The 23,005-nt window shown below is 54.1% G+C and overlaps 1 protein-coding gene across 1 annotated transcript; it reads left to right on the top strand.

Moving 5' to 3' along the window:
* Positions 1-574: 574 nt before the first annotated feature.
* On the top strand, positions 575-22,522 carry PHKA1 (phosphorylase kinase regulatory subunit alpha 1). Its single transcript, XM_058847778.1, is given in 34 exon segments — positions 575-747; positions 851-1,009; positions 1,482-1,529; positions 2,106-2,241; positions 2,244-2,273; positions 2,642-2,724; positions 2,869-2,949; positions 3,375-3,473; positions 3,589-3,735; positions 4,060-4,113; positions 5,611-5,733; positions 6,933-7,028; positions 7,795-7,902; positions 8,095-8,173; positions 8,617-8,751; positions 9,804-9,913; positions 10,561-10,705; positions 11,641-11,719; positions 12,142-12,221; positions 14,038-14,214; positions 14,605-14,699; positions 14,863-15,002; positions 15,110-15,266; positions 15,427-15,506; positions 15,704-15,782; positions 15,869-15,998; positions 16,373-16,474; positions 16,871-16,986; positions 17,297-17,335; positions 18,116-18,160; positions 18,405-18,575; positions 19,133-19,186; positions 19,324-19,524; positions 19,775-22,522. Coding segments are annotated over 34 exon segments (3,630 nt in total). The 5' UTR covers positions 575-669; the 3' UTR covers positions 19,949-22,522.
* The last annotated feature ends 483 nt before the right edge of the window (positions 22,523-23,005 follow it).

Below are 23,005 nucleotides of genomic sequence, written 5' to 3'. Positions count from 1 at the left end.
GTCTGTCCGCGTAGCCGTGTGTCTGTCCCTGTAGCCGTGTGTCTGTCCGCGTAGCCGTGTGTCTGTCCTTATAACCGTGTGTCTGTCCCTGTAGCCGTGTGTCTGCCCTTGTAGCCGTGTGTCTGTCCGCGTAGCCGTGTGTCTGTCCGTGTGGCCGTGTGTCTGTCCCTGTAGCCGTGCGTCTGTCCTTATAACCGTGTGTCCGCCCTTGTAGCCGTGTGTATGTCCCTGTAGCCGTGTGTTCGCCCTTGTAGCCGTGTGTCTGTCCGTGTGGCCGTGTGTCTGTCCGCGTAGCCGTGTGTCTGTCCGTGTGGCCGTGTGTCTGTCCTTGTCGCGTATCCCTCCTCAGCGTTTCTCGGCCTTCCCCCGGCAGGTGGCGCCGAACACCGCCGCCCTCTGCCCTCGGGGCCTCCATGGTGGCAGGTCCTGCCCACTCGGTAGTGAGCGCCCCGTGGGCCGGAGCCGCGGCTGGGGCGGCCGCTCAGGGACTGCAGCGGTGCTCAGGTAGCGCCGTCGGCGGCAGCGAGCAGGCGGTGCCGCGGGGCGGGGAGGGGCGGGCCGGGGCGGTCCGGGCCGGGCCGGGCCGGGCCGGGCCGGGGGCTCTGACAGGACCCGTGCCGCCCTGCCAATGACAGTGCCAGTGCCGATTCCGGTCCTGCTGCCGCCGCCATGAGGAGCCGGAGCAACTCGGGCGTGCGTCTGGACGGCTACGGGCGCCTGGTGCAGCAGACGATCCTCCGCCACCAGGTGCGGACCCTGACCGGGAATGGGGAGCAGAGCCGGGGCCCCGGCGCGCCCCGCCGGCCGCTGGGCCAGGGAGTTCCATGGGAACGGTGCGTTTCCTCCGCAGGACGCGGTGACGGGGCTGCTCCCCGCCAGCGCCGACCACCAGGACGCCTGGGTCCGGGACAACGTGTACAGCGTCCTGGCCGTGTGGGGTCTTGGCCTGGCGTACCGCAAGAATGCCGACCGCGACGAGGACAAGGCAAAGGCCTACGAGCTGGAGCAGGTAGGAGCGAGAAGGAGCCGGGGACGGTGTCACCCGGGGACGGTGTCACCCCGGTTTGGTCAGCCTGTAGCATAGCTGGGTCAGGGGCCCAAGGGCAGTGCAGCGAGGGCGAGGACACGGCTGTCCTCCGAAGCGGGAGGTAATAGGAATGGATGTCAGAGCCTGCTCTTCCCAGACCACACTGGAGCCCAACCAGAGGGTCTAGACACCTGGGTCTGGCTTGTTCTGGAGTCACAGCCCTTTTCTCAAGGGCTGGGGAGCCACGTCCTGCAGCCATGCCCTCTGTCCTGCTGTATAGACAGCCTTGGTGGCAGACCAAGAAATCTTCCCTCTGCTGTTGCCCAGGGGCTGTGAAAATGTGAGCAGGGGCTCTTGATTACAGACGCTGATCCCTGCAAAGGTCAGCAGCCAGCTGATCCTGAGTCAGGGCTTCTCCTGGAGGTTAACAAACCTGTTTTCCTTCTTCCTGCAGAGCGTGGTGAAGCTGATGCGGGGGCTGCTCCAGTGCATGATGAGACAGGTAGGGGGGGGGGGGGCTGGGGGGGGGGGGGGGAGTACCTCTGAGTGTCAAGTGGTCTCCTTAAAGCCCACCTATACCACAGAGGCTATCATCCTAGCTGTACCAGCCCTCCCCAGCCTTCCCTGATAAGCAGAAGGAAGCCCCCCCTTCCAGCAAGTCTTGAAATAAGTTCTGAGTGAGCATCTGTCCTGGGTGTGATTGAAGTTCCAGAGCTGTGGGCTGGAGGCCAGTGGAGCCTTTGCCAGCTGCTCCCTGTCTCATGGCCTGGCAAGGATCTAGGATTCTACAGCTCTCCCCCCCGAGGGCATTTGGGGTAACACCCTTTTCTCTCTGCATGGTGCAGCTGTGGCAGTGGGCCCTCCACTGCTGCAGTTCTGTGCCTCAGCAGCATGTGAGCCTGCACTCACTGCCTTGATGAAGAATGGGGCTCAGCCCAGGGTTTGTGGAATTTCTGCCCTGCCAGGCACAAGTCCATGTGCTCTACTCGTGGTGTGGGGCAGCCCTTGGCTCAGGAGCTGTTAGATCTCTCCAAAGACAGGGTTCAGTGAATGCCTGCATCTCTTTGCCTGTCTCAAGGTGGAGAAAGTAGAGGCCTTCAAGTACAGTCAGAGCACCAGGGACTGCCTGCATGCCAAGTATAACACCCATACCTGTGCCACGGTGGTAGGAGACCAAGAATGGGGTCATCTACAGATGGATGCTACCTCCCTCTACTCCTCATGCTTGCACAAATGACAGCCTCAGGTAATGCTGGGGGCTGCCATTGCAGCTTCAAGTGTGCTGGTCTTCAGGTTCACCAATGTCTCAGTTTGGGTGTAGCTTTCCTGGGTGCCAAGCTGTTGCAATAGCTTTTGGGACCCCCACTGTTTTCTTATGCTCACAGTACCTGAGGTGGGTTTGGACCCCTTGATGTCAGTCTCTCCAAAAGCCCCTGTTAGTCTGAAGCCCCAGTACTGTCGTAAGGGGTGGGAGTGGAGATGGAGTCAGCTAGGACATAGCTCCTGTTGGGCAGGCATGCAGTGGGGAAGAGTCATCCCTGAGCTACTGCAGCCCCATCCTGGGTATGCCTGTGGGCCTGGAGCAGCTAATGTGAATTCTTCCCTCTGCTTTAGGCCTCCACATAATTCACAGCTTGGATGAAGTCAACTTTATCCAGAACCTTGTATTCTACATTGAAGCTGCCTACAAAACTGCGGTGGGTGCTGGGGAGATACTGGACTGGTGTCTAGGAACATCTGTGGGTTCTTCCTGAGCCACACCAGCACCTTCTGGAAGCACCATGGATGGGTGGGATTCAAAGGTTTTCTGGCTGCATTCTGAAACAGTGCCTGGTTCACAGGACTTTGGCATATGGGAGCGTGGGGACAAGACAAACCAGGGCATCACCGAGTTGAATGCCAGTTCTGTCGGCATGGCCAAGGTGAGCGGGGAAGAAATGCTGGCTGGTGGGATGAGGCCACTGGTGGCTCTGAGCTGCTTTTTGACAGGGCGGGTTGGGCATGATGAATGCTCAATGCCCCATGCAGTGTCTGTCCCATGCAGATAGGTTCCTGGGGAGCAAAACTCTTCTTGTGCACTGGGATAAAACTCTGCCCTTCTAGTCTGAGTTTTGTCTGAACTGGAAGTGAAAAGTTAATCAGGGGTGTGTGGTAGAAATGTCCCAGGCCCTTTTGATGTATGGAGATGTGGTCCCATTTTGACCAGAGATGTTCTGCAGCCACAGCAGGGTTCAAATTTTAAATTTGGGCAGTGCTTTTACACACAAGGACTAGCATGGAGTGAGAGCTCATACAGATGAGCAGCATGGTGAAGGACATGTCTCTTTGAGTCTCACCCTACTTGCAGGCTGCCCTGGAGGCACTGGATGAGCTGGACCTCTTTGGAGCCAAGGGAGGCCCACAGTCAGTGATACGGGTGCTGTCAGATGAGGTGCAGCACTGCCAGGTGAGACCCACTCAGGGGTTACACTGTTGCAGGAGGAACTGTGATTTTGCTGGGTTTGCAGTGTGTAGGATGCCTCGCCTGACAGCCTAACCACCTTTCCTTCCCCTTTGCCCAGTCCATCCTCCACTCAATGCTGCCCAGGGCCTCCACATCCAAGGAGGTGGATGCCAGTGTGCTCTCTGTCATCTCCTACCCGGCATTTGCTGTGGAGGACAGTGAGCTGGTGGAAATCACCAAGCAGGAGATTATCACCAAGCTGCAGGTGAGCATCTATCTCTGTCCTTGTCTCCTGTTCCCAGGAGACAGCTGCAGTCCAAACTACTGTAGCCCTTTTTTTCCTAAAAACACGTTCTCTGGGGGGTTGCTGGGCATGTCCTCTCCCAGTCTCCATGACCTGTGGCAGGGGTGTGCAAAGAAGCAGCCCTGTGTGCTGTGGCCCTGGGCTGTGATTGTGGTACCTGAGTGCTGGGTGAGTGAGGGAGGTGGTGTTTGGCTGAAATAAACACCCTGCCCCTGCTTCTGCACTGAAGGCACAAGATATCTCACACTGTGCTTCCTGCTCAGGAGATCTTTCCCTCCCTTCCAGGGGCGCTATGGCTGCTGCCGCTTCCTCCGGGATGGATACAGGACTCCCAAAGAGGTGAGTGTCCTCAGCCCTGCCACCTGGCAGTACTTGACTGACAAGCAGCAGCCCACCTGAATGCAGCACAGAGGCTGTTTTGGGGAGCACTGGGAAGACAAGAGCCCTGAGTAGCCCCAGGCAGTGTCATGGGTCTGGGCAAGGCTCCCCAAAATACCAGAGCTCATTGGAGAGATGGTACATCCCACCCATAGCAGATGGCCAGAGGCTTGCGCTGCCTGCGTCCTGGGACCCAGTGGTGTGTCCTTCTTAGGCTGGGAGAAGGTGGGACCAGTGCCCAGCATGGGAGCTCTGCTGAGTTGGGCTCTCCCAGGGCTGCACCAGCCTTGAGCAAGGACTGGAGGCTTGGGGAGGTGACTGCAGAGCCGCTGCATAACAGCCTTATCTACAGTAGCTCCGGAGGTCACAAAGCTGTTTCTGTCTCTCTTAGACCAGCAGTCAGCTTGGGTACTGACAGAATGGCCGTGGGAGCAAGTGGAGAGTTTGCTGCTTTGTGGAGAGAAAACAGGAAAATTTTATAAGCAACAGTCTCGTTTGTTAATTGCTGATGTAGGAAATGATACTCAGAGGCTCTTAAGTCATCACCAACTGCTGGGCCTGTAACCTTTGGTCATGGGTACCTCTGAATGCTTCTCCTTTGCTGCACCTCTGCAGACCTGCCCATAATAGGCAGCATGTGTGGCTGTCCCCCTCCAGAGCCAGAGAGAAGCAGCAGCATCTCCAATCCAATGTTCCCAGTGCTTGTGAGCTTTGACAGCATGCAGAGTTGTGGATTACTTCTGGGGAGCATGGAAAGGGCAGCAGGGCTTGCAGAGGCATGCAGCTGTCTGGAGTTGGATGGGATTTTGGAAGCTTATGGCTGGAGTGCAGGTAGAAGACACCTCCTTCTGTCCCCTCTGCCTAAATAGTCTACTAAGGCCAGCACTTTCCCTTCTCTGCAGCAGACAGAGCAGTTAGCAGGGAGGGTCAAAGAAAGGGCACTACACCACACAGAGCTGTGGTGGAAGGACTCTGTGCAGGCAGCTCTTCATTCTGACAGCTTCCCTTGTGTTGGGCTCACAGTGGCAACACGTGGCAGGAGGGACCTGCAGGAACCTCTCTGGCCCTGTGTGACCAGCCCAAGCCCTCTCACCTGTCTGGGTCAGCTTGATGATTCTGGAGGAGACAGATGCTGAGAGGCTCAGGCAGAACAGGCGAGGCAAAGGGGACCCAGCACAACAGTACAACAGCACAACATCTGGGGTGTTCTGGAGGCTCTCCTGGGAATGAGATTGACCCCAGAAAGGGTAGGTCTCTCCATTATCAGTGCAGTGGGCTCAGGAGGGGGCAGTCCAATGGAGAAAACAGGCTGGAGGTGAAACTGCTTTTCAGCTCTGTCTTGGCCATCTGCAGAGGAGGGCTGAGAGGGCATTTGAGGCTGGCGTCTCAGGAGGAAGAGAAGCCCTGCCAGTTTGAGTGGATCCTGTTATGTACCACCTGCCTTGATGTCACTTACAGGACCCCAAACGCCTCTACTATGAACCTGCTGAGCTGAAGCTGTTTGAGAACATTGAGTGTGAGTGGCCTCTCTTCTGGGCATACTTGATGATTGACGGGATTTTCACTGGAAACATGGAGCAGGTAAGAGTTGAGACCTGCGGGGCTAGTGGAAAAAAGTCCCTGGCAGGAGAAGTGTGCAGAGGAAGAAGGGAGCCATGACCAGCAACAGATCTCTTTCTCGTCTCTCTTTCTTGTCTCTCTTTCTCGTCTCTCTTTCTTGTCTCTCTTTCTTGTCTCTCTTTCTCTTCCCTCTTTCTCTTCCCTCTTTCTCTTTCTCTTCCCTCTTTCTCTTCCCTCTTTCTCTTTCTCTTCCCTCTTTCTCTTTCTCCTCCCTCTTCCCCCTTTCTCTTCCCCCTTTCCCTTCCCCCTTTCCCTTCCCCCTTTCCCTTCCCCCTTTCCCTTCCCCCTTTCCCTTCCCCCTTTCCCTTCCCCCTTTCCCTTCCCCCTTTCCCTTCCCCCTTTCCCTTCCCCCTTTCCCTTCCCCCTTCCCTTCCCCCTTTCCCTTCCCCCTTTCCCTTCCCCCTTTCCCTTCCCCCTTTCCCTTCCCCCTTTCCCTTCCCCCTTTCCCTTCCCCCTTTCCCTTCCCCCTTTCCCTTCCCCCTTTCCCTTCCCCCTTTCCCTTCCCCCTTTCCCTTCCCCCTTTCCCTTCCCCCTTTCCCTTCCCCCTTTCCCTTCCCCCTTTCCCTTCCCCCTTTCCCTTCCCCCTTTCCCTTCCCCCTTTCCCTTCCCCCTTTCCCTTCCCCCTTTCCCTTCCCCCTTTCCCTTCCCCCTTTCCCTTCCCCCTTTCCCTTCCCCCTTTCCCTTCCCCCTTTCCCTTCCCCCTTTCCCTTCCCCCTTTCCCTTCCCCCTTTCCCTTCCCCCTTTCCCTTCCCCCTTTCCCTTCCCCCTTTCCCTTCCCCCTTTCCCTTCCCCCTTTCCCTTCCCCCTTTCCCTTCCCCCTTTCCCTTCCCCCTTTCCCTTCCCCCTTTCCCTTCCCCTTTCCCTTCCCCCTTTCCCTTCCCCCTTTCCCTTCCCCCTTTCCCTTCCCCCTTTCCCTTCCCCCTTTCCCTTCCCCCTTTCCCTTCCCCCTTTCCCTTCCCCCTTTCCCTTCCCCCTTTCCCTTCCCCCTTTCCCTTCCCCCTTTCCCTTCCCCCTTTCCCTTCCCCCTTTCCCTTCCCCCTTTCCCTTCCCCCTTTCCCTTCCCTTCCCTTCCCTTCCCTTCCCTTCCCTTCCCTTCCCTTCCCTTCCCTTCCCTTCCCTTCCCTTCCCTTCCCTTCCCTTCCCTTCCCTTCCCTTCTCAGGTGCAGGAGTACCGGGAAGCCCTTGAGGGGGTTCTCATCAAGGGCAAGAATGGGGTACATCTGCTGCCAGAGCTGTACAGTGTCCCACCAGATAAGGTGAGTGACCCTGAGCTATGGTGGGAAGCAGGAGTGTCTTAGAGAATCACAGGATATTCTGAGTTGGAAGGGACCCACAAGGATCATAAAAGTCCAACTGCTGAAACTCCTGGCCTCATTACCAGATAATTAAGTTTTAACTGCTTATTAAGCCAAATTGTTACTGAAGGGGCACATGTAGTGCATGGAAATCTCATGTATAAAAAAGATGGCTTGGAGCTGTTATGAAACTGTGTTGGATAAAAATTGAGTTTTTCATTACCAAAGCATTTCTTGCTCCCACACACAAGAGTTCTTTGCTGACAGTCTGCTTACTCAGTGACCAAGTGCTCTAAGAGCTCAGGACAAGTAGACCTGGGCTGAATAGGTGGTGCTGAACTCCAGTTCAGTGGTGAGGGATTTGTGTGGGCCTGGTCTAAGAGCAGTGGCCTTTTGATGCCCAGGTCATGCAGAAGAGGTGTGCTCCTCACCAGTACCAGAAAGCATCTCTGGGTGCTCTTGAGGCATGTCAGTCCTTCTAGTGGGATGGCTCAAGCTGGGAAACCAAACATGGTCTGAGCATCTGCTCTGTTGTCTGGCATAGATGCCTGGAGCAGTCATAAGAAGAGAGGAGTAATGTAATCAGTCTCTTTTGGACCCTCTGTGACAAATGCTGCTGTCGGGCCTTGTTTTAAGCCTTGAACTGCTGGACTTCAAGATGCAGTGAGGATGCTTCCTTAAGCATTTGTCTGTGGATCCCTTCTTGACCTCCTGCCTTGTCTTCCAGGTGGATGAAGAATACAGGAATCCACACACAGTGGACAGGATACCCATGGGCAAGCTGCCACACATGTGGGGACAGTCCCTCTACATACTGGGTTGTCTGATGGCCGAGGTAGGGTCATCCTGAGTTCCGGGTAGGGCTGTGGGACTAGGCTCTGAGCTGTGAAGGTGCAAATGCTGCCACCTGCCTTGGGGAAGTTGTCACTTCCATCCCCCAGGACCTCTTAAAGGTGGGTTGTCCATAGGCATCACCCATTCTGTCCTGCCCATAAAATGTTAATCTCTTTATACCTTTTTTCCATAGGGGTTTCTAGCTCCCGGTGAAATAGATCCTCTCAACCGCCGTTTCACAACTGTCCCTAAACCTGATGTGGTGGTCCAAGGTGAGGGAAAGGAACCAGTCCCAAACCCCTGAGTCTGGCAGGTGCGGGAGACTCTGGCTGTGCGGAATTCACAGAAGGGGCTCTGGGGTGGCTCTGCTTGCTGGGTTGCTGCCTATACAGCCCAGTCTCAGCCCTGTCCAGGTGGGTGGAGAACAGGGTGCAAGTTCTTCTGTTTCATCCTGTGTTGACCCACAACACCATCACCTGCTGCAGCCTCCTCTGCAGACAGGTTGAAAACTGTCTTCCTGACACTTGGTGGGGAAAACTTGTATGTATAGTGTTAGGAGGGGCAAATCAGACTTCTGCGGTGGGAACTGGTTCCCAAAGGATCCCAGACAGCTTTCTCTCTGTGGTATGGTGCCTTGTATGTGTCCCCTAAGGCATGGAGCAGTGCTGTCACATCCTTGTGCCTCTGTTGCCCTGAGACTGTCCTCTCTCCACAGTGTGTATCCTGGCTGAAACAGAGGGGATCAAGGCAATCCTGCAGAAGGAAGGCATTGATGTGGAGACTGTGGCAGACGTCTACCCCATCAGAGTGCAGCCTGCTCGCATCCTCAGCCACATCTATGCCCGGCTGGGTGAGCTGGGCTCCCTGCTTCTGTAGCAAAGGTGGTGCAGAAGCATCTGTCCCACCACTGGCACTTCTGCTCATAGACACTCGAGTCCTGCTCTCTGCTTGGCTGATGAGGACTCTGCTGCCCATTTCTAGGCCTGATAAAGCCACTGATGGCCAAGGGGAACAAGGTGGCAGACAGTGCTGTTCAGTGTGATTCTGACAGGGATAGAGCTTTGGCTTGCAGTTGCACAGTCACCCCAAGAACAGAGACTTTGATCCCTGTAGGTTTAACCTGGTGTGGGCAGGAATTGTCTTCTGTTCCTGTACTCAGATCTGGATGGGGGAGGTTAGCCAAGCCCTAGGAAGGGTCTTCTGGCCATCCCTAGCAAAGAGAGCCCAGAGTTCAGGCAGCATGGATGTTGCTGTTGGGTGGGAAGGGCTGAGTGTGAAGGGAGGATGTGCTCACCTCTGCATGCTTGCTCCTTGATGTTGTAGCCCCTCAGGCATGGGGTTTGTTTTGCAGGAGCCAGAGATTTAGCCTGGGCCAAAGGAGACACCTGATCTGCTGTGATTTAATTTGGCAGCTAGTTTAGGCCACCAAAAGGCCAAGTGTGACATGGGCAGGGGGAGCAGCCTGGCAGCTGCCAGAGCTGACAAGCAAAGGGTGATGCTGTTGCTGCACTGTCCTGGGCTTTGGGAGTAATCCAGGAGTAATTTGAATTGAATTGAATGCTGATAGAGCTGTCAACTTAGGGGGGCCAGCCCTATGCAGAAGGGCACCCCTGGCTCTGCTCCAGCTTCTGACATGCCCAAAGACCAGAAGGCGTGACACTGCAGAAGTCAGGACAGGCTCTGTGTCGCTGTTTCAACATGTCTCTACCCCTCTGGGCAGGTCAGGGTACAGAGAATTGCTGTCCCTTAGAGCTGTACCAGCTTGATACAGGGTTCTAGGATATCCCAACTACAAACCAGCATTTCTGTGCTGTCTGGTAGCAAAAGGCTTGGCACTACTTGCTGTTGCAGCCCCTTTCATGAGGACGCTTGTACTAAAAACTCATCTTTCTGCACTCCCAGGCCGCAACAAGCAGATGTGCCTTACTGGACGGCCCTACCGGCATATGGGTGTCCTTGGGACCTCCAAGCTCTACAAAATCAGGAAGAACATCTTTACCTTTACCCCACAGGTGAGTGACATTGCACAGGCTCATTCCTAGCTGTTCTGTGATATGAAACTGGGCAGGAAGTTTCTTCAATGGCTGGGTACTCAAGGAATTCTAAGGTGTGACCCAACACCCTCTGAAGAGCCTGGGAGTGTGGAGTAGTCCAACTCTGTGGCATGAGGCAGCACAGTTGGTGGTTCTGGCTGTGTGGGTTTTGGGACAGTTTGAGCCTTTTAATGATGAGTATTGCATGAAAATCTCTGCTCACCCTGACAAGGACACCAAGAAGAGGTTGATGGCAGTCCAGGGACATGTGTCTAGGGGAAAAGCAGTGTTGCAAGCCTAGCTCTCTGAGGTGTGCATATTCGCTTGGAACAGGCACAACATGGACTGGCTGTGTGGGGCTGGATGCTGCTGCTGCTGAGCTGTGGCGTTAGTTATGTCCTCATAGTTGTTAGTGGCCAGTAGCTGCCCTGGATGCTGAGGGTCCCTTGCTAGGCTGTACTAGCAACTGCTAAGTAAGGTGGGATGAGCTGTCAGTGCAAAGGCGTGTGCCCTCTGGGTGTGCAGCGTGGCTAGCTTGACTGCGTGCCTGTGGAAAGACATGGGTGGCACCATAAGGACCTGGTGACTGCATGAAGGGCCGATCATGTCTCTTGTTGTCCTCACAGTTCATAGACCAGCAGCAGTTCTACCTGGCTCTTGACAACAAAATGATTGTGGAGATGCTGAGGACAGACCTCTCCTACCTCTGCAGCCGCTGGAGGATGACTGGGCGACCAACCATCACTTTCCCCATCTCTCACACTATGCTCGGTATAGATACTCCAGCCTTGCAAGGCCTTTGGCCAGAGCATCCCTGGAAAGTAGCTCTGCTGGAAGAAGGGGTTGGGCAGATGTGTGACCATCTCAGTAACAGGGACATGGTAAGGCTGGAGCAGCCAGTAGTGTCCTGTGAAGAGCTCACTGCTCAGAGGAGCCATGCTGAGTGGGCAGCTGGCCAGGCAGCTAACAGGGTTAGCTTGTCAGGCACTAGTGCCTTCAGCTCAAGGGCTGTTTGCTGGCACAGATGTATTCAGACTCCAGACAGATAGGCTTATGGGAAGGCCTTTTGGGGGCAAGACCAGAAAAAGCAATTTCTCTATAGAAGTGTTCTTGGTGCTCTTTCTACATCTTGACTCTTCCCTAAGACTGAGCACTTCCTAAAGGCTTTCCTAATCAACAGAGGGGGGAAAACAGTAAACCAGAAGAAGCAAAGGCACAGCGTAGAACTGACTTGCCTGCAGCAGCTCATGCCTTCACTATGAGCCTGGTGCAGGAAGATGACTTTGTTCTACTTTAACGCCTTTCTGTCTCTCCTTGTGTACTTGAAATCCCCTTAATTTTTTGAGGATGCCTTTTGCTGTGGTGCCTCCTGCCCTTGACAGTAGCCAACTCCTCTGCTTCATCATGTGAAGGGCAGAGATAGAGCAGGGGGCTATTAGGTGCTGCTGTCTTGTACTGCTTCAGAATAAGGTGAAATCCGAGGAGCCTGGAGTGCATTCTGGCATGGTTTTCCTTGAATCCAGCCTAGACACTCCAGAATTTCCCTTTTTGGGTGGTGCTTTTGGTACCGCAGCCTGATCATGTACCCCAGAGTAAAGGGTCTGGCCATGGTGCTTTGGGTGTCTGAATGCCCAGCTGGCCCTGAGTTACTTGGTGTGAGTGAGTTTGAGCATGAGAGCCTGACTGCCTGTGCATCTTCCACACAGATGAAACCAGCAGCAGTGTGCATCCCACGGTGCTAGCGATGCTGCAGAAGCTGCAGGATGGGTATTTCGGTGGTGCAAGGTGAGTGCAGCTTCCTGCAGTGCAGGAGGGAGGGGGCTGATGGCCTACAAGAACTTGGTTATAAGGATACCTTCTGGGCAGAGCATAGGCTGTGGGGGAGCAAGATGGGGAGGGTACACTGGGGTGTGCTAGGCTATCAGCATGCCCTGGGGCTACAATCACAACAGAGGAGATGAAAGAGAGGACAGAGCTCTTAATGTCATCAAACCCATGGCTGCAGGATTCCTCTAATAGCTTTTGGGCAGCCCTTCCATGCCCACTCATGGCTGAAAGTTGCAGACAGCTAAAGTAGACCCCAGTGTGTTTATGATCCTGGTGAACATGTCTCTCCCCATCAAAGGGCTTGCCCTGGAGCCAGGAGGTACAGGCAAGGGTATCACCTCCCCTTTCTTCTCCATGTGACCTTCCTATCTCTTGCCCAGAATTCAGACTGGTAAATTGTCGGAGTTCCTGACAACGTCATGCCGAACACACCTCAGCTTTATGGACCCTGGGCCAGAGGGTAAGGTCCTTGCCAAGAGTTAAAGGCTCAGCAGTGACAGCTTTAAGAAGCTAGATGCTGAGGAGTGGCTGCATGGCTTGCAGGTAGCAGAGGATGGTAAGGGAGAACAGGCCTGTTCTCCCTCTTCCTTCAGAACAGGGGTGGCAAATGCCTAACTCACCCTTACAACCATAGCACCCAACCTCCCTGCCAGTGTGCACCAATGTGTTTGTCATGTACTTGGGTTTTCACTGTGTTCCCATCTGACCCTCTGTCGACCTTGTCTCGAATGAGCGGCTCTGACCTTCATAAGCTGCTGTGTGGAGAAGAGATAAAGGGTTGGCAGCCTGCCTCTGCTTGAGAGATGTGGCTGAGGGTCTTTGATGCATAAATGCCAGTGCAGAAGGTGATAGCACAGTGACCAAGGTGGTGGGGAAGAGCCACCATGTCATTAATTAATCTCTGTTTTTTCCCAAAGCCTTTCTCCTCCCCTGCACAGAACTGCTCCAGTGAGTGCCAAACTGAAGCCTTACTGCTGTGTAGAGAGTACCTGAGAATGCCTTGGCCCATCTCAGTATGAGGGACCCACCCTTGTGCTGGGACCATGGCAGGGTGCAAGTTTTGCTGTTCCTCTTGCAAGCAGGACTGGGGACATCTGTGTGACCTAGCACTGGTCATCATCAGCCTTCCCACTATCTGTTTTACCTCTGCAGCTCCTGCAGCCAGTGAATGTACTGCTGGGACTCTGAATGCTCATTTTTCTTGCCCTTCTTTCACTTCACCTGCAGCCTCCTGCATCAGGCTGCATCAGGGTTAGTCCAAGGTGTCTGCTTCACCTCCCAGCTCCAGTGAGAGGATCTGCCTGGTCTTTCAACAGCATCTTAAAGATGCTAAATTTTAAGGTTTTCCTTTGGTCAGATGGTGCACCCAGGCAGGTGAATGTTCTCAAGGGTGGTGCTTAGAGGATTTTTCCAGCCTAGCCTTCAGGCACTGTCATGAGGCATTCTGTCAAGGGGTGGAAAGCCGTGCTGCTTCAGGTGCACGCAGTAGCCCATCTCCTGGAGCTAACACACCTCCAGGTTTGCCATTTGGAGAGCAGCATAGCTTTGCCCTGGCCCACTGTAAGTGCACTGACATCTCTGTGTTTTATCTGGGGCAGTTCCTCCCCATGGGTCCCCTCTCACTTTTACCTCCTGACTGAGGAGAGATGTGGCCTCTGAGCACCCTCTTCCATGCTGCTCTTAGTTCGTGATGCTCCTGATGTGGTGTTTGGAGCTACTTGAAGCTGGGCAAAGAGCAAGGCAGGAACTATAACTCTTCTTGTAACTCCAACTTGCAAATAATTGTTGTAAAACCCACCTTGCCTTGCTCCCTTGCTGGAGTCCTGCTTGGAAGATGCCCTTGCTGTGCTGGGGTGCTTGTAAGGGGTCTCTGCTTGAACAAGCTGCCTCTGGCTGTACCTCCCCACTTCTTCCCTGGAGAGAAAGTGAGGGTTTTCCTGCAGGGTTTGAGTGAGACACTCCTGTCCTCGCAGAAGCTTGGATCAGAGACATGCTGCAGCCCTGTTGCTTCCTTTGTCAAGGTGGGACACAGAGGGAGCCCCAGTTTGGGGCAGGCAGTGTCCCAGGCAGGAGTGATGCAGGAACAGGGGTGCTTTGTGTGCCGGGCTGCTGGCACAGTCCATTAATCCACCTAGCTGACAGCACTGGCCCTACATTGTCACTTCATGCAGCCAGCAAAGCTTTGTCCCTGCTGAGGCACAGCTGGGAGCTCTCTGGGCCTTTGGGTGCCACAACTCAAAGTGGCTGAACCCCTGCTCTGCTGCCTTCCCTTCCAGAGGACACTGACGATGAGGTTGCTCAGTATCTGGATCACCTGCTGCAGCACACGACCCCCCAGTCAAACCTGCCTCCCACCACCCAGCGGGGAGGGCTGAGCCGCTTCAGGGCTGCTGTCCACACCACCCGTGACCTCATATCCCTGGCATCCAAGGCTAAGGACTTGCATGTCCAGAGTGAGTAGCTCCAACACCCTCCCCACCTTCCCTTGAGCCCAAGGGTGAGGTTGAAGTGCTTTGGGAGCTTCACAGCTGTATGATGCTGGGGTTCCCATGGATTGCAGAGGAACTAAGCTTTTACCTGGGCAAAAGCACTTTGTGTCCATCATGTTAGTCCTGGCCATGTAGTATCTTGGAGCTGGTGCCTGTGCAGCCCCATGGAAACTCAATAAAGGATGGCAGCTCCCTGCAGTGTTCCTCTGAATTGGTAGACAGGGGCTGCTTCTCCCATAGCTTCTCTGCAAGGACTGCTGGGGAAGCACTGTTGGACTGTTTGAGGTAGTTTGGGGTAAAGCAGTGGTAATTGGGGCTGGACATATCTCTGCCAACCTGTGGGGTTTTTTTTAGATGTTGGGATGTATGTCCCCGTCAGGATCTTCCAGGCATCACAGCAGTCGGTCAAGCTGCTGAGTTCACCCCATCAGCATGACTTGGATGGCAAGGTGAGCTCTGTCTTTCCCAGACTGAGCTATCCTTTCAACTCTAGCCAGTGTCCTTGCAAGATTGCAAGGGAAAGTCTTGTTGTTTGATGAGGGGGGAGTATGCATGGGTCCATTTGGTGCAGGGTTCTGGTGGTGCTAATCAGCAGCACGGGTCTCCCCCCAGAGCCATGCACTCTACACAGAGATGAACTTGCCACGTGATGAGGATGGCAACGTGGACTGCAAGGCACTGGTGGACCAGCTGCGCATCTGCCCCTCGCTACAGGAGCAAGCAGACATCCTTTACATGCTCCACATCCTCAAGTAGGATGATACCTGTGTCCTGAGAGCTAACTGTGCATAGAGCCCGGGGGGCCTGCTGTGACAGGCAAATTGCCGGATGTAACACAGCACCTCCTTCACCTTCACAGGGGACCTGAGTGGCACACGGGGCTTGATAGCGAGCCTGGCCCCACCGTCAAGGAGCTCCTCACTGAGTTGTATGTGCGGGTGGGGGAGACACGCCAGTGGGCCCTGATCCGCTACATCTCTGGCATCCTCAAGAAAAAGGTTGAAGCTCTGGATGAGGTAACAGCTATACAGCCAGCCTCTAGGAGGCTGAGGTCTGTCAGGGAGGAGGCAGCAGAGTGAGCAGGTGAACCATGGCTTCATCAGCTCTGTCTCCCTCTGCATTGTGCTAAGTCCCCAAACACTCAGCTGTTGACAGCAACCACCTTTCTGTCCCCAGGCCTGTACTGACCTCCTGTCTCACCAGAAACACTTGACGGTGGGGCTGCCCCCAGAGCCACGTGAGAAAACAATCTCCATGTGAGTGTGGCACCTCTCTCTGCATGCATGCTGGGCTGGGTCTGGATGTGAGCCTGCTGCTCTGGGTTCCATGGGCAGGAGTGGCCTTGGGTGGCTGTCCCCAGCCTATATGTCTCCTCTTGGGGCTGTACAAACTGGTGGTATGCAGGGTTTGTTCTGCTGCCTCTCACCTGCTCCGTTGTTTGTCCACGTCCCAGCCCGATCCCCTATGAGGAGCTCGTTCGCCTTATTGATGAAGCCAGTGAGAAGAACCTCAGTGTGTCCATCCTCACCCAGGTCAGGGGCCAGGGTGTCAGGGGACCCCACAGCTGGGTGTCTGCCCTGGTGAACAGCAGTGAGGTGATCTGCCTTTGCCCCTCCAGGAGATCATGGTGTACTTGGCCATGTACATACGCACACAGCCTGCACTGTTTGCTGAGATGTTCCGCATCCGCATTGGGCTCATCATCCAGGTGATGGCAACAGAGCTGGCACACTCTCTGCGTTGTTCAGGTACATGTGGCAGGGACAGCACCCTAGCTGGGGTAGGTGCTGTGATGCTTAGGGCTCTGTCAACCAGAAAGGAGTACTGTTAAAAGTGGGCAGCTCAGATTAGAACAAGACCCTGCATGGAAGTGCCAGTGTCTGCAGTTGGACATGTTCCTGAGCAGCACAAACAAGTGATTGCACTGCAGTCTCCATCCCAGCATGTATTGGGCTGGTATGGGATGAGTCCGTGTTATAGGCAACACCTGGAGCTGCTGTATGTCCTTGCCAGATGAGTTCCTGTACCAGTGCTTCCCCTGCTCATATAATGGCATGCAGGGTAGAAATGTCCTAGGAGGACTGTGAGGCAGGCTACAAAGTCACAGCTCTCTTCTATCCAGCTGGAGAAGCCACGGAGAACCTGATGAATCTCAGCCCATCAGACATGAAAAGCCTTCTGTACCACATCCTCTCTGGCAAGGAGTTTGGGGTGGAAAAGAGCGGTGAGTCCCAGCGGAGAGCATCTCGGGGCAAAGCTGAGTGCAGAGCATGGCCAGATCTACATGTTCCTACCTATGAGGGGTGTCCCTGTTCTCCCCTATGTTCAGCACAGTTGCTTCAGTACTGGAGGGGTCCAGCATGAAGCTCTGTTCTTCATAAAGATGGTGCTGAGTGATTTCTGGGATCAAGCCCAAATCTCATGGCTATTTGAGCTTTGCTTAGTTTGGCACTTGACCTGGCTGGGTCTGAATTGAAGCAGCTCTGTACAGAGCTCATGGATCTCTGATGCTATTATGTTAGAGGGCAAGGTTGTGCAGAGGTACCAGTTCCTGGGCAGCAATGAGGGATGGCCATGCCTCGAGCGATGTTGCCCACTCTAGATCTCTCTTCCCTAACAGTGCGTTCAGTGGACTCATCGCTTACCACTGCTGTCTCCATCTGTGACATGGGAGCTGTCGGGACCGCCAGGTCTGAGCGCACTGGCCTCGTCAGGCTGAAAAGTGAAATCAAACAGGTGAGGGCAGGTGGTGCAGGCCATTCATGACAGGTCTTGTGGGTGAAAACCACCTGCAAACCAGGCAGAACTGATGAAGAGTGGGTGACACAGATGCTTCCAGGAGCTAATTTTGTCTCCAGTCCTGCCCTGGAGGTAAAGCTGGAGTGAATCTGGCAGTGGGTAGGGGTTGCTCTGGCAATTCAAGGGGAGCATAGGGGTGCTTGAGAAGGTGCAGGGATGGGGAGGACCATGTGGTGTCCCAGGTGTGTCTAGTGTCTTGGTGGGCATCATCCAACAGCAGAACCTTAATTTCCTTCTTCTCTTGCAGCAATTGGATAAACGTAGGCAGTCTCTGCCTGGGAGTAAGGTGAAGCCTCCCTGGTCCTGCAGCCTCAGCTTTTGCCCCTCATGCCATGCACCAGGGCAGCTTCCCTGCATGCACAAGTCAATGACCTTCCCTCAGCTGCTGCAGCAATGAATTGGCTTCCCCTCTAAGCAATTGCCATTACAGCCAGCTGGGAGCTGTGCGCAAATACGTTGTTACACCCACAAAATCTGGTGAGCAGGATGTCATGATGCTGCCAGTGCCATGACCAGTAGTGATTCTGCTGGACAGTTCACTGGATCTTGCCTGCAGCCTCCCCAGCTATTTCTTCACTGGGGAAAGAGGCCTCTAGTCACCTACAAATGCCTAGGATCTCCTCTTGTGATCAAGAGAAGTCCTGAGCTCTAGAAGGTGTCTTGTCATCAAAGAGATGGAGCTTGCTGGGTCCAGGCTGATGCAGCAGAGTTAGGGCCAACTTGCTGCAGTGCAAAACCTGACATCACAGAGGGTTGTCTGGGGCAGTAACCTTCCTACTGGTCCTCCTGTCTGCTCAAGACTACATCCCTGCCCATACCAGCATCCAGCAGAGCGGTAGCAGTCCTATTCCTGTGTGCACACCAGCGCAAACCACTGCTGCTGCAGCCCTGGCATGTGCAGCCCTCTGCAGCTTTCCTTTCAAAACTCCCTCTGTCTCCAGCCAACCCTGGCCCTGTGATAACTGCCCTGTGCCTGACCCTGATTTGTGCTGCTGCTGCTCTGTTTGCTGTGACTGCTGCCCTGCCCTGGCATGGTCTCATTTCCATCTCTCCCTTTCTCCTTCAGCCCCTCAGTTTGCAGTCTGGGGATACCAACCTAAAGTCCTCTCTGGTAATGTGTGTTTGTTGGCTGCACACATGGGGTTTGTCCTGTTTGTGGTTGCAGGAAGGAGCTGTGCTCTGGGGGGTGCTACAGCGAGCTGGGGCTGTAAGGTGGGCTTTGCTGGGGTCAGGGGGTGGCAGCTTTGTCTTGGAAATGAGACTGGAGAACCACAAACTCAAGGAGCAGCAGACTGCATTCCTGTGGGATATTTAACTTTGCAGCAGTGTCTGTGGTTCTTGTTTTGTCTACCCAGTCTGCTGGGCACACAGAGCTGCTGGGCAAGGACTCACTTTCAAGCATGCTAGAAGACCAGGGCAGTGCGGACACCCGGCAGGGCCAGTGGCAGCGGAGGCGCAGGCTGGATGGGGCCCTTAACCGAGTCCCTGTGGGCTTCTACCAGAAGGTCTGGAAGGTCCTGCAGAAGGTGAGTTAGACATCAGCTGGTGCTCTCCATGCATGTGAGCCTCTGGTCCCAGGCACCAGCTTTGCCAGGGGAACTCGGACACTCAGGGCTGGTCCCTGATGTTGTGTAGATACGTGTTTCATAGATAAGGCCTCCAGCTGACCTTGGAAAGTTGTGGATGATGTGCATGCACTGCCTTGTAGTCTTGTAGGACCTACCTCAGCCTACACCTTGCAGAGGGGAGCTGGGGTCTACTCAGGTGCTTCATGCACCAGGCACACAAGGGCATGGCTAGAGCCACAGCTGAAGGTGCTCTGGGCACAGCCCACCCACAGCATGGTGAGCCAGGGAACAGAGCCCCATGCAGTGGGGCATCATGCATCATGATGCATCATGCTCTGCCTGATGCTGAACTGATGGGAAAGGAGTGATGCTATATGGAATCAGAAGGTGGAGCTGGCGTGTATGGGTATCATGCACCAGTGCACAAGTGGGAGCAAGTTTGTGAGCTGTACCTATGTATCTTAGCATGGTGCTTCTCCAAGCCATAACCATGATCTCTCCTTCTTGTTCTGCAGTGCCATGGCCTCTCTGTGGAGGGCTTTGTTCTTCCCTCCTCAACAACCAGAGAGGTAGGAGGTTCACGTGAATGGTGAATGTGACACGTGGGTTATTATGTGCTGATTACCCTGGGTGATTACCCAGCATAGCTCAGGAACTGAGCAGGTGATACAGTGCTCTAGATACACTTCTTTTTACCTCCTTACAGATGACCCCAGGGGAAATGAAGTTTGCTGTGCATGTGGAGTCTGTCCTCAACCGTGTGCCCCAGCCAGAGTACAGGCAGCTGCTGGTGGAAACTATCTTAGTGCTCACCATGCTGGTGGACATGGAGGTGCACACCATTGGTGGCATCATAGCTGTGGAAAAGATCTTGCACATAGCCAATGACCTCTTCTATGAGGAGCAGGTAGGGGCCAGGCCAAACCCAAGGCTGCTGGCTACATTCCCCATAGCTGTGCAGGGCTCACCCACTTGGAGAGGCCTGCCTGCTGTTCCCATTGTATACACAGAGCACTGCAAAGCTGTAGTGTCTTCCTCCCACTGTTCATCATCAATGTGTCACACTGAGTGCAACAGAGTATGCTTGGGATGGAAGCTCATGAGGAGATCACCTCTATTCCTAACGATGCCTTTCTGCTTCCCTGTTCAAAATCCAGAAAGCCCTGGGTGCTGATGAGCACATGCTGGAGAGGGATCCTTCGACAGGCATCTGCAGCTTGCTGTATGACAGTGCACCGAGCGGCCGGTTTGGCACCATGACCTACCTGTCCAAGTCAGTGGCCTTGTACGTGTACGACTTTCTGCCCACAGATGGCTGCTCCATGCAGTAGCTCTTGCAGTTCCTCGCTGGGTTGTAGGTGCTCTGGGATGGTTGTTTCATGCAGCTTGTAAAGATGAACATTAGGTTAGTTTGCAAGGCAGCCTGCGTGGCCATCTCTCCTCCCAGCCCTGGCCTCTTGGTGGGTGAACAGCCTTCTGAGGAACTCCAGAGAAGGCATGTATCCTAAACTGACCTGTGCCTGTGTGTCCTGCAGAGCAAGAGAAGGGCTGATCTTTGAAGTGTGCTTGTGTTAGAAGGTTCTGTCTGCATGACTCCTCCTGAACCATTACCCCCAGAATTCTGAGGGAGTTGGAAAGGGTTCCCCTGACCAGACCTGTGTGCTCAGCATTACAGTGCTCTCTGACCAGTTCACACTCTCCCTGCCTTCAGCAGGTTTGCAGTTAAAAACTGCTTTTTATTCCAAATCTGCAGGATTTATGCTAGTGTAGGCTGAGGCTCTTGCTCTTCCTGCTGCTGATGGAAAAGTTTTGCTAGAGGAATAGGGGATGGTGCCTGAGCCTTTCTCCCAGCACATCCAAATCACGATGATCCAGCCTCAGACACACCTGTGCTACTTGCAAGCAGGCAGCCCATCATCCCCTGCTGGGTGTCCTGTCCAGCAGAGCTGGGGAGATTGTGGTACCCAGGATCCCTTTACTTCTAAGATGCTAGTACAGGGCTTCTGGCTGGCTGGGACATGCCAGTGGCTGCCCCTCTGTGCCACTCTATCCCTCGCAGTGGTGCTAGTGGCCAAGTCACAGCTTCCTGAGTTCTTGTGCCCTGTGAAGCAGCTCTGAGCTGGCTATTTGGTGTTACCCATGCAATGAAAACCATGTTTTAATGTTTATCTCTGGCTTCTGCCCCATCTACCCCAGGCTTGCACAGAGAGGGGTGGGGACACAATGGATCCTTGCTGTAATCTGTCCTGGAGGTCAGCCCCAACTCAGAATGGTGCAGTTGGACTGATGAGGATCAGGCACACATGCCACAAAGTGGTGGAGGAAGTGGGGGTCCCTTTTGGCTCCCTGGTTCACCTCCCTAAGACTTCAGGTGTGTTCCAGTACATGCAGCACATTGAGCAACAGGCCAAGAACCCACACTCGCACCCTCTGACCTTGCAATGTCCCACAGCTTGTCACAAGCCAGCCTGATATCAACTATGTCCCCCTCCAAGACTTGTTTACAGCTCTCAGTAAGCAAAGCTTTGAGCAAAGACCCTCTTCCCCTTTGGGAAAGGTCAATCCCATCTAAGAGCAGCATGCCTTGTTAAAAAAATATTAAAAAACCTGAAATTGTGGCAGTGACATCAGCCACCAAGCCATACATTCAACAGGCTGAGTCCATCTCTTTCAATGTCACTGCCCACAACTGGAAGGACAGAGGAAACAACCTGTATTCCAGAATCCCTTACCAATCATCTCCAGGCCCTGAAGACTCCTTTGATTGCCCTTGGACTATGAGTTGCAGTTTCTTTGCCACCCGCATGGAAGAGCAGCAGTGGATAACAGTGTGAAGCTGAACCCAGCTGGGAAGTTTCTGAGTGCTGTGCTTAACCTGGGCCCCAGGGAGGCAGTAGACTTCCTTAAGAGGACCATCTGTGTGGCATATTGGACCTTCAGAAAGGACTCATCCACGATTCTAACCCATCTTTCTAATGGAGGGGAACATGGTCCAGGGGTGTCACAGCCATGGCAGTACCTGTTAGTGTAGATGGACTAACGTCCACATCATCTGTTGCCTGGCCATACACGAGACCTTCATACCTGCTGTACAGAGGCAAGGTGGGAAAGGAGGGGATTTACCTCCACCTACTCCTTTCCTTTAAGTTACTGCCTTCACCTGGCAAGGGAGAATACAGAATCCCCTTGAACCTGTGTATTTTGGGGTGGCTGTTCCTGTTCCTGTTCCTGTCAGGGGGAGCAGAGACAGGTTCCACCAGTCTTTTCTCAGACTCCCTTATGCCCCTTAATCTTTCTACGTCCTCTCTGAGCTGAGCCCCAAGGGTGGACAGATCTTGGCCACATCAAACATAGCTGTTCTCACTGCTGCCATCCTTCCCAGTGAAAGGCTCTGGCACTCCCTGCACCCAGAGGCCTGTATGGCTGTGTTTTCATGGGACCTCTGTCTGAGGGGCCACATTCACTCTAGGCAGCACAGAAGATGTGGTTTCTGCTAGGTGGATGTCACAGCCTGAGCTCCTTCTGAGAGGATGATGGATAGCAGCTGAACTTGTCTCTTGAGCTGGGTGACAGTGCCCGTGCCATGTGCCAACACCACACTCTGTCCATGCAGCCTGTGGCACACCCAGGGCTGGCTCTGTGTGAGTGCAGAGATGGTTTCCAGAGAAAAATTGGCCACTTCACTGTGGATAGGGCTGGCTCCAGAGCCAGATGTTTTCCTATGTGTGTGCCTGTGTTTTCTGATGTCCAGGTGGGTTTGGCCTCAAAGCCAGGTGGTCTCTTGGGGTAGCAGCTCTTCTGTACATGTGGTTGTGTGGGAGATTGTGCTATGAAAAGCCAGTGTCCAAAAAGGAGACAGAGGAGTCCTGCAACTTTATTCAAATAAAGATAGAGAGTCCACTGGGGCATCAGCCTGCGGAACAGTCTCTCTAGGGGTTTCAGAGAGCGCAGCATCCTTTTATCGTGAACTCCCAGCCGCATGTTACCCTCTTCCTTACCCCATTGGCTGAGATACTAGGAAGGTACAGCCTTCCCGAACTGCTTACCACATATTTTCCTGTTGAGCCTATCATTTTCCCCGAAAGTTCAGAAACTCAGGCCTGTGTGGATCCATTTGTCTGTTTCAGGAGTCCAGCTGTCTGGGTTCCTTAACAAACCCGTGGCTTGAAGTAGGTAGAAACATTAACACCCATTTCTAAGATGTTAACACCCATACCCTCACCCATGGAATTGTTTGTAGAGACATCAGCACACATCTTTCCTATCGATGCCTTAAGGCATCGTTGTCATGGCTAATCCCTCTCTGTGTGACCCCTGCTCCCTTCAGGGGAGGCTGGAACGGCCGAGCCCCTGCCCGGTGCCTTCCTCTGACCCGAGGGAGCCGGTAG

The sequence above is a fragment of the Poecile atricapillus genome, chromosome 12 (genome assembly GCF_030490865.1).
Source record: "Poecile atricapillus isolate bPoeAtr1 chromosome 12, bPoeAtr1.hap1, whole genome shotgun sequence".
Taxonomy (NCBI): domain Eukaryota; kingdom Metazoa; phylum Chordata; class Aves; order Passeriformes; family Paridae; genus Poecile; species Poecile atricapillus.
The sequence above is the reverse complement of the archived record's forward strand: the minus strand, read 5'-3'. Positions and strand labels throughout refer to the sequence as shown.